The sequence below is a fragment of the Protopterus annectens genome, chromosome 5.part0, assembly GCF_019279795.1.
Source record: "Protopterus annectens isolate FY-2018-M chromosome 5.part0, PAN1.0, whole genome shotgun sequence".
Classification (NCBI taxonomy): domain Eukaryota; kingdom Metazoa; phylum Chordata; order Ceratodontiformes; family Protopteridae; genus Protopterus; species Protopterus annectens.
The window spans coordinates 1,198,188,400-1,198,204,142 of NC_056735.1; the positions used below are offsets into that span (position 1 = coordinate 1,198,188,400).

The 15,743-nt window shown below is 42.3% G+C and overlaps 1 protein-coding gene across 4 annotated transcripts in view; it reads right to left on the minus strand.

The window, feature by feature from the left end:
- The window catches only part of TFDP2 (transcription factor Dp-2), a 1,395,463-nt gene that overhangs the window by 415,277 nt on the left and 964,443 nt on the right, over positions 1 to 15,743 (minus strand). For all 4 annotated transcript variants that reach the window (XM_044071065.1, XM_044071064.1, XM_044071067.1 and 1 more), the window contains exon 6: positions 7,178 to 7,324. In XM_044071065.1, the coding sequence (XP_043927000.1) occupies positions 7,178 to 7,324 (147 nt within the window). The remainder of the gene's footprint in view (positions 1 to 7,177; positions 7,325 to 15,743) is intronic.

The following is a 15,743-nucleotide window of genomic DNA, read 5'->3' on the forward strand; positions in this document are numbered from 1 at the left end:
AATCGAACAGGACAACGTCTTGGTATGAGGCAACAACGTGGGTGTATGTTGCCTCACCACACACACACACACACACACACACACCCACATACATACACACCTATTACATAAACATATATATATATATATATATATATATATATATATATATATATATATATATATATATATATGCACACTTACAGATCAGTCAATGTCAAAATGCATCTCATGTGACACTAAAAATTTGCCAAAAACACTCAGTAGTTTATCATTCAGACTCATGAGTGTACAATCAACAAACATCACCACAAAGCCACTCCCCCAAGTACCATGTGATCAGTAAAACAATAGCACTCACAAAACATCAATTTCCTCAACCAACTATAAATCCAGTTAACTACTTTTGTAATTTGACCACTAAAAGCACCACAGCAAAAGAAACAGCACATGTCCCATTGCATAACAGTAGAATTACTGTGTTTGCAATGGGGCTCTACTCCTTCCAGGGAGGTAAAGCCCTCATGCCACCTTGCTTACATATATGTCAACTCCACAGTCACACCATTTCAACTGCAGTGCAATACCCTACCTAATGAAGTCAAACAAAGCACAGTCAACCACTTTAAAAGTTGAGTATTCACACTGCTGACTTGTGCAACCAAATGCATTAAATATTACATACGCACATATTATATATACATGTGCTTGTGTGTGTGTGTGTGTGTGGTGTGCAGATTTACATACAAAAAATAACATACAAAACATCTATGTATGTGTACATATATATAAATCTATAAACACACATGGATGTATGTATATGTACACAAAAACACAAAATAGGAAAAAAGTATGAAATGGGCTTTAAATACTTTGATATTAGCAGTTCTTTTGTAATATGAAAGCAGAAACTGAAACTGAAAAAACTTAACATTGATGTTTTAGATGCACCAGGTTGGTTCTGCTGAGTAAATCATAAGAAATTTATGCCAGCAATGTAAAATCAGACGGTGGTGGCAATCGGTGACTGCTTAGCTACCACATGGGGTAGGGAAAGAACTCCTGCTGAGGGCAACAAGCCACAGAGGATGCCAGAGGCTACTCCCTGCTTTAGTTAACGAAGAATGCAGATGGTCTTAGCTTCCATACTGACGTCACAGAACACTAGGGGGTGAATACATGTGCATAATAAAATCCAAAAAAAAAAAACTCCCTGAGGATAATAGTTTACCTTTGCTCATCTCTCACACCTCAGTAGGTGATACGGCTTCAGTCACCTAGTGGAGGAAATACAGAAGTGACAAGCACTAGAAAATGTTCTAAATGTTTGACTCAGGATAGATCGATCACTCAAGTTGGGTAAAGACAAAAGTTAACACTAGGAAGCAGTGTGATGTGTGGACAGGACGGCTTTGTGTACTAACACTTGCTGCTCTCATTTATTACATATTGCAGCACTAAACTGTATACAGGGTACAGGACTTTTTTGTACAATAAATCGGTTTACACGGCACTAAGGGTGTGTACACCATGTAAAAATTTAACTTATCTGTGCTGTGAACTGAATTACACAGCCTGTATTACCAGCTCAAAAATTCAGTTTATGAACCACCGAAACACAAGTGCTATGGAGCCTCTGCTATGATTTTGGAGACTGCTCTTTTCAGATTCACAAAAACTTCAAGCTTGAAATGCATCAAAAAGGACCTAAAAGTGTGGCAGAGTCTGTAATAAAACGGTAACGTCTCATGCAAAAAGTCACAAAAAATAAGTGTCCGAGCCCTTTTTAAGCCTCTGTCATTTTCTTTCTTGTTGACAGAAGTGAATACACAGTGGCTGTTCATAACATGCATCAGTGGGAAGAAAATGACTGGAGCTGGAGTCTGGCTTCTCTGTACATACTTGTATGATATCAGTATGATTCCTCAAAGTACAGTTTTGTACCTACCATAAATGTAGATGTTCGAGTGTAAACACTGCTGCTGTCATTACACTAGGATTATCCTGCCGTCAGGCGGTTCCGCAGTCGGCCTGAGTTCCAAAGTATTGGTCTGGCGTCAGTGCGACATGGGTATATAAGATGCAGCAGACGCCATTTTCTTCAGTTTTTCTTGCCCCAGATGTCAGGTGCCCCCAAATAGGTAGGCAATTCAAATTGCTAGTAAAATATACAAAAGAAAAGCAAACAACCATTTTTCGTTACCAGCAAATACTCCCCATAGGTAATAAAGGATAGATGACCTAGGTAAGTACCAGAAAGTAAGAGGGGAAGGAGGGAGGGTATCCTGGACTGCAGCAGTGTTTACACTGGAACATCTACATTTATGGTAGGTACAAAACTGTACTATCGTGTTACACTGCTGAGTCATTACACTTGGGTGGAATCCCAAAGCTGAGGTAGGGAGGCTGGATCTATAAGGCATTAGGGGTGGCTACAAGGCCCTGCAGTACAGCAGTGGTGAAGCCAGCTCTGGATTTGGAGTATAAAGGCAAATGGTAATGTTTTGTGAAGGTATGCACAGAACTCCATGCTGCTGCTTCCAAAATATCCTTGGTAGGTAACTCCTCTGAGGTAGGCAGTTGAAGTGGCTGTTGCCCTGGTGAAGTGAGATCTAATGCTGCTAGGTACAGGTTTCCCATGGTGGGTATAGCAGAAACGTATACAGTGTCCTATCCATTTTGAAATAGTCTGATTTGAAATGGCTTTTCCCTGTGCTCCTGCAGCGTATGCTACCAATAATTGCTCAGATTTTCTGAAAGATGTGGTTTTGTCCAAGTAGAAGCGTAACTGTCTGTGAATGTCCAAAGAATGTAGTAGTCACACCCCTTTGTTCTGTGGTTTTGGATAAAAAGTTGGCAAGTGAATAGTTTGGTTTAGAGCCACACTTGATACCACCTTTGGCATAAACGTAGGGTTAGTTAGATGAGGAAAGGTTCCACTGCCATTAGTGCCTGTAATTCTGAAACTCTTCATGCTGATGTTATTGCCAGTAGCTGAGCAGTTTTCCAAGAGATGTATTTTAATTCTGCTGTGTTAGCTGGCTCAAAGGAGGTAAAGTTAATTTTTCCAAAACAAAGTTGAGGTCCCAAGTTGGTGTCGGTGCTCTACGGGGCGGTCTTATGTTTTTAGCCCCTCTGAGGTACTGTTTGAGCAAAGGATTAGAAAAAAATTGGTGGATCCGTGTTGTAATGAGCAGAGACAGCGGAGGCGTGGATCTTGATGGATGAAAAAGAGAGGCCCTTGTCCAGCATCTCAGTTAAGTATTGAAGTATCTGTGGAATGTTTGGGACAAGAGGGTCAAGGCTGTGCGCCTGGTTCCAGGCACAGAATCTCTTCCATTTATCCGAGTATGCTTTCCTGGTGCTAGGCCTTCTGGCCTCCAGAATAACATCCATAACAGCTTTGGAGAGAGACATTGCTTGCTTGCTTGACTAAGGAATTTTCCATGCAGCTAGATTTAAGGTCTTTAGCTGGCTGTGAAGTATCTGATTGTTGGGCTGTGTCAGCAACTGTGGGATTTGAGGCAAAATCCAGGGTGGTTCTTGTGCTAAGTTCTTTAAGATTGGGTACCAGTGCTGGCGTGGCCAGTCTGGTGCAATAAGGATCATCTTTGGTTCTTCCTGCTTGGCTTTTATGAGTACCTTTGGAAGGAGAGGTAAAGGAGGGAAAGCGTATACTTGTAGTTTTTTTCCAGCTGAATGAGAGGGCATCCACGTTCCATGCTTGTGGATGGTAGCTCCTTGTGCACAATTTCTGTAATTGGCAGTTCTTTGGGGAAACAAACAGATCTATGTCCGGGCTCCACCATTTTTGTGTTATCATTCTGAATATTTGTGGGTTCAGTTCCCATTCGTGTGGGTCCATGATGTTTCTGCTTAGGTCGTCTTCCAGTGTGTTTTTCTCTCCTGGCAGGAATTGTGCTTGCAGATGAACTTGGTAGTTTAGAGCTGTGTTCCACAAGGTCATGGTTTGTCTGCAGAGGGGGTAGGAGTGTGTGCCCCCTTGCTTGTTTATGTACCACATAACTGTGGTGTTGTCTGTCTTTAGTAGTAATTGTCCCAGATGCAGCAGGTCCTTAAAAGCTATAATAGCATTTTGTACAGCTAGCATCTCTTTTTGATTGATGTGGAGATGTCTTTGCTCTGTGTGCCACTCGCCCTGGATACATTTTCCTGCCATGTGTGCTCCCCAGGCATAATCCGATGCATCTGTTCAGTGTTTGCCTGGCTGTGGGTTGAGTGAAAGGCTGTCCCTTGTTGAGGTGACAAGCTTGTGCCCACCATCGAAACTCCTGTTGCAGGCAAGGAATTAGTGGTATAACGGTTTCCAAACTTTGACAGTGTTGAGACCATACACTCTTTAGGTACCATTGTAGTTTCCTCATATACAGTCTGGCATATGGAATTAGTAGTATGCAAGATGCCATGTAGCCCAAGGCCTGCAGAAGTTTTCTTGCAGGGAGTTGGGTCTTTGTTGCCATTAAATAAAAATATTGAGTCAGTTGTCCTTGCTTGTCTGGCGTGAGATAAGCCATCTGGGCCATTGTGTTCAAGCTGGCACCCAGGAATATTATCTGTTGTGAGGGCACTAGTTTTGATTTCTTTTCGTTTACTGTGTACCCCAGGCAACTTAACTTTTTTACGTATGCCAGATGCTTTAGTAGAATGTAAAATCCTTGTCCTTGTTCCTGTGGTGGTACCTTTTGAATAGCTCTCATGTCCATGAGTGCTGTAATTTGTTTTTGAGCCTCTGCCCATTGATTTGGTGGCAGATTTGGCATTTCTTTTAGCCTTGGCAGAGTGTGAAAGTGGAACCTGTAACCTTGAGATACAATGTTGAGAACCCATTTGTCTTTGGTGATGCACTGCCAGTTGTGATAGAAAAGTGCCAGTTTTCCTCCTAAGGGGGCTGCCAAGAGAGAGCTGTTTGGCAGCTGCAGTGGAAAGTCATCGAGGTTGCTTTTTGTAAGGTTGAGGCCTGTCTTCCCCTTCTTTCTGGCCTGGTGTACCCCATTTTCGAGGCCTGTAAGGGCCTTGTGCTTGACCTCTACCTCTTGGCCGTCTGTATCTGCCCCTTTGAGGTCTATCTGTGACTGGAAAGGACCAATTCTTTGTTGACCAATTTCTGCTAAAACGAGGAGGCTGAACCTGTAAGAAATCTTTCACCGTTTGCATAGATTTTGCCTTATCCTCCATCTTCTTTAATACCTCCTCTGTCTTAACTCCAAACAGGACATCCCGCTGCAAAGGTGCATCCAATAATTTGACCTTAACATGATCTGGTAACGTATGTTCCTTTAACCAAGCATGCCTTCTAATGACAGAGCCTGTAACTGCTGTTCTACAGGAGGCCTCTAAGGAATCAAACTCACATTGCAAAGTATGTTTTCCCACTTGTTCAGCTGCATGCAATAAATCCTGCATTTCTTTAAAGTTAGGAGGATCTGAATCTGGAAGCATCTTTTGTTTCAACTGAGACATCAAAAATTGCTGATATTTTAGCATGTGAAACTGGCAATTCAAGGCTCTCATTGCTAAAGTTGCAGACGTATATACCTTCCTTCCCCATCTGTCTAATGCTCTGGAATCTCTGTCAGAGGGAACTGGGTTTTTTGCTAATGAGGCCTTAATCCCTTTGGGTCCCTGAGAAATAGTTTCAGGGTCAGCAACAGGGCTTTTGTACAGAAATTTGAGAGAGTCAGGGACTCTGTAATATCTATCAGGTTTAACTGGGGCTGGGGATAAGGAGTCAGGGTTTAAACTGGATTCAGTGTACACATCATCCACTATATCTAAAACTGGCGGGATAGCAAGGGGTCTGTGTTGAGGCAGTAAAAGGAAGTCTCTGAGCCTTTTCTTGGATTCTGAGTAATCCTGGCCTTCCCAATGGAAATGTTCCCTCATGGTAAGTAAGGTCTCCCCAAAGGAGTAATCCTCAGGCGGAGAGTCTGATGGAATTGATTCCTCAGCATCAGAATCCTCATAAGGGGGTAAAGAATATCCTAGGTCCGAGGAAGAGTCTGAGGAAATGGATACCTGGTCAGAAGATTCATAGTCTGCATCCTGTCTGGGCCTTTTATCAGAAGGGGGGATGGGACCCCCTGATCAGATCCTCAGCCATTTTTAGCATTTGTTTCTTAGGCATGGAAGCCTGTCCTGGAGAGAGTTGTGTCTGTTTCTTTGCTTTTAAGGGGGGCTTAGACTTAGCAGAGGGTTTACTGGTTAACTGGGTAGGTCTGAAAACACCCTCTGTTAGCTGTGGATTGCTCAGCTACTTCGGTTCCCTCTGTAGGGTTAGGATCGGAAAGTTGAAAACCTAGTGCATCCGAAGGCCCAGCCAGCTCCACGTGGGAGTCGGAGGCGGTCTGTGGAAGCAGTCATCAGGGGCTGCGTAGGCTCCTCGCTGAAAACCGGCGACCGGCCTAGAAGAGGTCTCGTCGTCAGTTTTGGGCCTCGGATGCCTGTTCTTGTCCTTGCGCTTTTTATGCATTGCGGTCGTCGGAATTTCCAACGGCATGGTGTAATTGAATTTTCTGCCAAAATAATATCAGGCAAAATCAAACCGACGTTTAATAGTGCGCTTGTTAAACCTAGCACAAAACCGACAACCAGTGACGTCATGGTCAGGGCCTAGGCATGGAATACAATAGTAGTGGAAATCCTTATGAGGTATTTGCTTCCCACAAGAAATACAGTTATTAACTTTTACTGACATCGGTCTGAGGCAAGAGTAAGTTTCCCCAATGGGGTAATTAGCTTTTTTCAGAGACTTCGGTTCTGGATTCGGAATGAAAATCTCAGGAGTCGGCCGACCGGCACTTGCAAACTGCTTCTGCTTTGGGCACCGCGCGGCAAAAAAGACTGAAGAAAATGGCGTCGGCTGCATCTTGTATACCCCTGTCGCACTGACGTCAGGGAGGAGGCGACAGCAACAGACACCGGACCAAGACTTTGGAACTCAGGCAGACTGGGGAACCGCCTGACGGCAGGATAACCCTAGTGTAATGACTGCAGCAGTGTAACACGATGAACATCACAAAAGGCACCAAACTTTTAGATAGCATCAGTCCTTACTATCTGCTGCAGGAAGACCCCCCCCCCTCTCCAAAGTGGCACAAAGGCATGCAGTTGTCTTAGGATTTGTCTACACTTCAGCTGGAATATTCAAATCACATTAAAACATTACTTTTCCAATTACCTCTAAATTTTGACATTCCTGAGCTGAGTTTGTAGGCAATCCAATCCATCGGATTTCTTTCTTCTCTTTTGAGATAATGTTCATGGCCATCAACACATTCAGAGCATCATAAACTCGACGTCGGATGTTTTTCTGGTCATATGTTTGCTACAGGACAAGCACACCATTTCAGTTAAATACAATAAAACTACTGCTAAATTAACAAGCTAACCAAGCAAGTAATTTTGAACATGTAATTACATTATTAGTCACAATGCTAAATACACTGGGTACTGGCTGGACAATTAAGATGACAACTAGGATGCTCTGTAGCATAATGCAAAGATTAAGCTGATAGCAGCAAAATTTAAATCTGCATACTACCTAAATTTCCAAGGTGTGCAATAATTTTAGAAAATATTGTAAAAATAATTTTGACAAAAAGATTACAAATAATGACACAAACAGCATAAAATATAAGGAACTGCGACCAAGCAAAGATTAAACACTGTATTCAAATCAGACCACTTCAAAACAAAATCTAACAGGTCATCCTTTGGTGTTACATGCTTGAAGGATACAAGCTTACACATCTTCACCTTTGTCAACTGATCCCTTCATTCATAGTACACTTTTACTCAATGTTACATATACATAAATACATACATGTATGTATGTATATGTGTGTGTGTGCGTGTGTGTGTATATATATATATATATATATATATATATATATATATATATATATATACACACACACACACACACACACACACATGCACATATATATATATATATATATATATTTTTTTTTTTTTGGGGGGTTTACTCCTGCTAGACATACGGCCCATTTACAGGGGACACCTCAAGTGTTATCAATTTGGCCAGGAGACTGTGAAAATTCCAAAACTTTCCTCAGAAGTTCCACAAAGTCTTCTGCATGGCTATCTTACATTCCAAGTGCAGAGTAACTATCTTTATTTTGATTTATTTTCTTATCGGTTTATCAAAGCCACACTGATTTTTACTGTGGTGGCAAACTGCAGTGGAATTTTTCACATGGAGCTTGTATTTATAAGTAAGGGGTGCACAGGGTTCACATTTATTTTTCTGTTATTTATTGTTACTTAGTAAAACAAATTCTGAAAAAAATGAAACTCAGACGCTGAGTCACTCAAACACTTTTATATTCCCATAAGCTAATGCCAACTCAACAGAACCAAGACGCTATCCTCCAAAAAAAGGAAGCCAATCTGGTGGTCCCCTGTCATAAACAAACTCTACAACAGAAGAAAGAAGCTGTTGCAAAAAAAAAAAAGAGTAAAATCCCAAGATTGGAGGAACTCCCTGGTCAGCCTCAGCAAGAAGCTGAGATCCCTCATAAAATTCTCCAAAGCCAATTATGAAAATAAAATCGCCACGGATTCCAAAGACAACCACAAAGCATTCTACAGCTATGTCAAGGAATCTCAATGCCAACATTCAGATTTGCTCTGAGCTACAGCACAATGGCACTAAATATATAGAACCAACCGATATTGCCAACATCCTGGCAGATAGCCAGTGCTAACTTTACACCCCCTCTCACCCTCTAAAGGGCACATCTTAATACCGGAAGAATACAAAGCCCCTGTAATCACGGATGAACAAGTAAAGACTGCACTCTCCAAAGCCAAGAACACAGCATCTATGGGACCAGACAACATCCCACGCTGCGTACTGCATGAACTACAGAACGAACTGGCACCCCACCCAAGTACCATGTTCAATCATAGCCTCACCTCAGGCTATGTACCTACTGAATGGCGCACAGTGATGGTTATCCCACTCCACAAAGGGGGTGCCATCACAGACCCCAGAAACTACTGCCACATTAGCCTGATGAGCCTGGTTTGCAAGGCCATGGAACGTATCATCTTGGAGCAACAAAGACATAGGTAACCTCCAAACCCTGGACCCCACTCAGTTTGAGTTTGTAAAAGGTAGATCATGCCTACTAAACCTGATTGACTTATTTGAAACAGTCACTAGAGCCATAGACGAGGCCAAGGTAGTGCACACAGCCTATCCTGACCTCGCCAAGGCTTTCAATACCATCCCCCACTCTGGAATTACAGATAATCTCACTAAACTGGGCATAAATCCCTATGTCACAAGATGAGTGGCCATCTGGCTCACTGACAGAACCCACACAGTAAAAGTAGCCGACTCGAAGTCCAACTTCAGACCAGTGATGAGTGGAGTACCACAAAGTTCGGTCCTGGGTCCTCTCCTGTACAGCATCTACTTCTCTGAAGTGCAGGCCAACACAGAAGGTCTCTGGCTAACAAAGTTCGCAGATGACTGCAAACTGGGAGCCATAACAGAATCACCTAATGATGTAGACATTCTACAAAAGGGCCTCACAGAGACAGATGCTTGGTGTCAAAGTCATGGCCTCAAGCTCAATGCCAAGAAGTGCATTGTCATCCCTTTTGGGAAAAACTCTGTACCCATGAACTACCACATAGGCGGTAGCTCACTAAACACTGAAAGTGTGATAAGAGACCTTGGGACACAGGTGGACAGTAGTCTCTCCTCTGATAACCACACCGCCACAGTAGTCAAGAAATCCTTCTACATGGCACACCATCACAAAAGGGTTCTCCTCTAGAAAAAAGGAGGTAATTGTTCTTCTCTACTCATCCCTCATCAGACCCATTATAGAGTACAATGCCCCGTTTGGCATGTATCTCACAAGACACCTACAACAATTGGAAAGGCCACAGAAATACCTCACTAAGAGGATTACCGGCCTCAAACAGATACCATACGCAGACCATCTCAAAAAACTCCAGCTCTACTCAGTCACATATCGCATACTCAGAGGCGATATCTGCCTAACATACAAAGCTATGTCAAGCCCAAAGCTGTTGGGCATGCTACACAAAGAAATTTCACTCTCTCCGAACCACATGCTCCAGGGACCTAAACCTTGTCAACACAATAAACAGAACATGCTGGAGGGATAGATTCCTGTCCCAGAGACTTCCCATACTCTGGAACAAACTACCCATTCATGTCAAGCAAAGCTCCTCATTGGCCCAAAAAGAAAAATCTTGACGACTGGATGGGAAATTGAAAATTCACCCTGAGGATCACTTCTGAGGCACTGCTTGAAAGGGGCACAGGAAAATAATTTTCTTGGGTGGCGAAAGCCACGGAACCTTTTTGGATAGGCTTATATAGGCCCCAGGGCCAATAGCCTAGTACCTACCTATGAATGGGAATTTGCTTTAACATCTCACCCAAAGGGCGAATTTCCTTGAGGCAAAAACTTACTTGTGACATAGCAGCTTACCCAGCTATTCCTAAATGAATGCTTGTCATTCTTAGTTAGTCAGTGGTACTGGCAACATGTGACATGGTCTACATGGCCAGCTTTGCTAGCTCCTATTTGTTTGGTACTATTGAGCATACCTTTTGAATGGCCTGTTGCTTGGGGATACAAACAATTCTAGCTCTGGAACACTCCACCTGTGCACCAGCTGAGGAAGGCAACCTTCTGCAATATCCATTCATTTGGGTCACCTTTGATCTGCTGAGTTGCTCTGCCACTGTGTTCTGATGAAAGGGAACAGACACTCCCTTAACATCACGAGACTACAGTGTTATTTTCCAAAGCAGTCATGTCTACCTAGCAAAAGAGGAATGACTGCATCTCTCCCTACTTGTTACATCCTATGACTCGCATTGTCCACAGCTACACTGAAGAACTCCCACTTTTCATAATGGTCTGAAGGCCATGAGTATTTGAGTCAATGTCATCATTACCTTCACATTTACATAATCCTTTGGGCTGCACACCCCAGGCACTGGACTTTTGAGTTGCTGTGTATATGCTTCCTAAAGCTATACCTGAAACATTTAGTGTTGGTGTCTGTTTGTGGGAGTTCCTGGGTGAAAAGCATCACAAGTTCAGGTTGATTTAGGTAGGTAGATATTTACTAGGCAGCCAGCCCAATTTTCCAAAGAATTGTCTGATTAACTGGCTTGCTCAGAGTTATGCAGTAGGCAAATGGAGGACAAGGGAATCAAACCATTGACTACAACAGCCAGCTCAGAGCCTTAATTCTCTACAATTTTTTGCTATATAACTTAATTTGGGCAGTCCATCATTCCAGCTCACTGTAAACGCAGTGTACAATGGTGATCACTTTTTCCAGGAACTGAAGTGTTGGTTTCATATGGAAAACAGGTACCATTTGAATCTCTTCATATACTATGTGGCCTGGTTCACCATCAGGATTGTGGAAGCCAAATACCTCAGAGTTCTGAGGCACTTTATGGCTGACACCTTCCCTTCCAGTACTAATTTGTTTAAGTATTGTGTTAAATGCTCCATCTCTTTTGGGGATGAAAGGTATTCTTACAAACGGAGTCCAAGCTGATCCTAGGAGTATTACTTGCCTGGAAGCAACAAAGTTTAATTTAGAAATGCTGAAAGAGAACACAAGACTTTGGAAGCATCCTGCAGTGAAGATGACTGCCCTGACTTCCTTCACCTGAGATACCTCCTGGATAAAGTAGTTGTCAAACTATGGGTAAATATGGATGGCCATAGTCCTGTAAGAAGAAATTACTGGAACCATGCACTTTATAAAAGCTACCTAATTCAAAAGGAAAAGTGTTAAAGTAGTAATGGGAACTCGCTTGCTTTGAATCTCAGAAAGCACCTGTGCTGTTTATGAACAGAAATGTGGACACAAGTATCCTTTTTTTTTTTTAAACAAACATCTTTATTAAATTAATCACTTACGACACAGGCAATTATACATTTACATAAATGAAAACAAACCAGACAGACATGTTTTCAGCTGAAACATTATATATCACTTATAATCATCTAGTCACGGTCAGTCAAACATTACAAAGTCAGAAGTGACAAACTTCATGACACCCATGCAGACGGGAGCTGAAAGTTCAACTGCTGAATCCTACACTAAGGCACTGTACGAGCACATCCACTCATGCATAAATCGTGCCATCCCAAATAGAACCAAGATGCTCTCATCCAAAAAAAAAAGCCAATCTGGTGGTCCCCTGCCATAAACAAACTTTACAATAAAAGGAAGAAACTGTTGCAGAAAAGAGGAAAATCCCAGGATGCAAAAAACTTCCTTACCAGCCTCAGTAAGAAACTGAGATCCCTCATAAAATCCTCCAAAGCTAGTTACGAAAATAAAATTGCCAAAGATTCCAAAGACAACAACAAGACATTCTATAACTATGTCAAGAATCTAAATGGCAATGCTCAGATCTGCTCTGAGCTACAACAGAATGGCATTAAATATACTGATCCCAAGGATATTGCCAATATCCTGGCAGATCGATTCAGTGCCAACTTCACCCCCCCTCTCACCCCCTAAATGGCCCATCTCAATACCGGAAGATTGCCAAATTCCGGTAATAATGGCCACACAGGTAAAAAACGCACTCTCCAAAGCTAAGAATGCAGCATCCATGGGACCAGATGACATCCTGGGCTGTGTACTACATGAACAACAATATGAACTGGCACCTCACCTAAGTGTCATGTTTAATCATAGCCTCACCTCAGGTTTCATGCCCACTGAGTGGCGCACAGCTACAGTTATCCCACTCCACAAGGGGGGATCCACCTTGGATCCCAGAAACTACCGTCCCATCAATCTGACAAGCCTTATCTGCAAGGCCATGGAGCGTATTATCATGGAACGTATAAACAAAGACATTGGCAACCTTCAAACACTGGACCCCACCCTGTTTGGGTTCGTGAAGGGCCGATCTTGTCTCCTGAACTTGATTGACTTCTTCGAATCAGTCTCCAGAGCCATGGACAAGGGTAAGGTGGTCCACACAGCCTATCTAGACCTTGCCAAGGCCTTTGACACCATCCCCCACTCTGGAATCATAGATAAACTTACTCAGCTGGGCATTAATCCCTACGTCACCCAATGGGTTGCTAACTGGCTTACTGATAGAACCCACACTGTAAAAGTAGCTGACTCCAAATCCAGCTCCAGACAAGTGACAAGTGGAGTACCTCAGGGTTCAGTCCTGGGACAGCTCTTGTTTGGGATCTACTTCTCTGAAGTACAGGCCAACACTAAGGGACTCTGGATAACAAAGTTTGCAGATGACTGCAAACTGGGAGCCATTATTGAATCCCCAAATGATGTGGATACTCTACAAAAGGGCCTTACAGAAACAGATGCTTGGTGCCAGAGCCATGGGCTCAAGCTCAATGCCAAGAAATGTATTTGGGAAAAAACATGTAACCGTGAATTACCATATAGGTGGCAGTACACTAAACACTGAAAGTTTGATAAGAGACTTAGGGACACAGGTGGACAGTGGTCTCACCTTCGATAACCACATCGCCACAACAGTCAGGAAATCCTTCTATGTGGCACACCTCATCACTAAGGGCTTTTCATCCAGAAAAAAGGAGGTCATTGTCCCACTGTACTCATCCCTCATTAGACCCATTATAGAATACAATGCCCCGTTTGGTATGTACCTCTCAAGATATCTGCAACAACTGGAAAGGCCACAGAAATACCTCACTAAAAGAATCACAGGCCTAAAGCAGATGCGCTGACCGCCTTAAAAAACTCCAGCTATACTCTGTCGCATATCGTCTACTCAGAGGCGATCTTTGCTTAACATACAAGGCCATGTCAAACCCAGAGCTGTTGGACATGCTACACTTAAAGAAATCCAAATCCCTCAGAGCCACACGCTCCAGGGATCTAAACCTTGTCATCACAATAAACAAAACATGCTGGAGGGATAGGTTCCTGACCCAGAGACTCCCCAGACTCTGGAATAGATTGCCCATACATGTCAAGCAGAGTGCCTCTTTGGTCCTCTTCAAAAGGAAGGGAGAAAGGAATTTCACCCCGGGGATCATGTCAGTCGCCCTGCTAGACAGGGGTCCAGGGAAGTAAATAGTGTGGGAAGAAATAGCCAGTGAATTATTATGGCTAGGCTTGTATAGGCCCCTAGGGCTGATAGCCTAGTACCAGCCTATGAACCTATGAACAAATCTTGTTCAATTCCTGCTTTCCCTTAAACCTCATTCCTCCTCAAACACATTATTCTGCATGTATTTTTCCCACAATTACCATTTTTTTATGCAAAATGCTCTTACCCTTTTCCAAAGATCCCACTTCCAGTTGTTTTATCTATGTTACTATATTCACTACATCTAGTAGAACTCTGATTTCCATGTTCTAGTAATTGCTTTTTCGCAGTCACCAGAATTAAACTCAGCAAGGCCTTGTTATCTCAAGGCAATTCCGATTCTGTATCACAACTCAAAAAAAAAAAATAATTTCCTTAGTACACCAATTTACTCATCCACTATTTCTGACAGAGTAGTCTGCAGGGAATTTTTCAAGTCTGCTAACTCTTCACAGTCCCCAAAAAATGTGCTCCCCCGGTGACAAAGGGAGATACGGCCAGCACAGCTATCTGGAATTTTGTAAATAATTATATGCCACCGGTGAATATCGAAATGATTTGTGTAAAATGCTTGTGTTAAAATGTATTAGAACTGTACATCAAACTGCTAGTACAGAAGTGTCTGTTGAAAAGGTTTTGGCAAAGCGCTTGTGCTTAAAGTGTTACCACAGTGTGCCCTACTGGAAATGAACAGAAATGTACATGCACTACTGGAATATAGGCGATTAACTTCAGAAAAATAACTAAATTGAAATTACTTTATGGCTATGTCATAAAAGATGGTATCTTTCAGTTTCAATGTAGCAATGAGACAATGTCTAAAATTAGGGAGCTTTCTGTATTGTATCACCACAAACGAAAGCAGATAGACTAGTAATTATTTCACCCTAGAGACAGTACAGAAAGCTAAAATATGACCAGCCACAGATTCCACAGCAAATTTACTGCACAATAAAGCACAAAGATAGCTCTCTCTGATGTCTTGGCTGAAAAAGTCTTCAAGGAGAGGTATATTTGTGCTTTATTGTGCAATAAATTTGCTGTGGAATCTGTGGCTGGTCGTATTTTAGCTTTCTGTACTGTCTCTAGGGTGAAATAATTACTAGTCTTGAAATGTGAAGGAATGCAATTGTTTTACGACTTCCAGCATCTGCAAAAGATCTGAGGTCCATGTATTTTCACAGGTAGAAATACTGCCAAGCTTCCAGCAGTGGGGGTTTCATCTGCAATAGATGACAAGAAATGTCATTCTGCAAGCTATCCCAGCAGTAATATTTGAGATAGTAATTTGAGAAGTCTCTTAGTGAGACAGAGCGTTCTGTATTCTGTCTTGGACCTGACAAGAACTATTCACCACACGTCTGCCTTGCTCTGTAAGAATGTTTCTAGGTCACAATAACTCTTAGTCAGGAATATAGCAAAGCTTAGTTTAGATATTTTTCTTTATTTGAGACTGTCCTGCAATGTTGTTTTAAATATGTCCTGTGGTTTTGAACTCTGATGTCACTGTGAATATATACCAAGTATTTTCTTGTTCTTTTATTATTTATTATTACATATATTTAAATTTTTCATTACGTCTGATCTGTCTAGAGATATT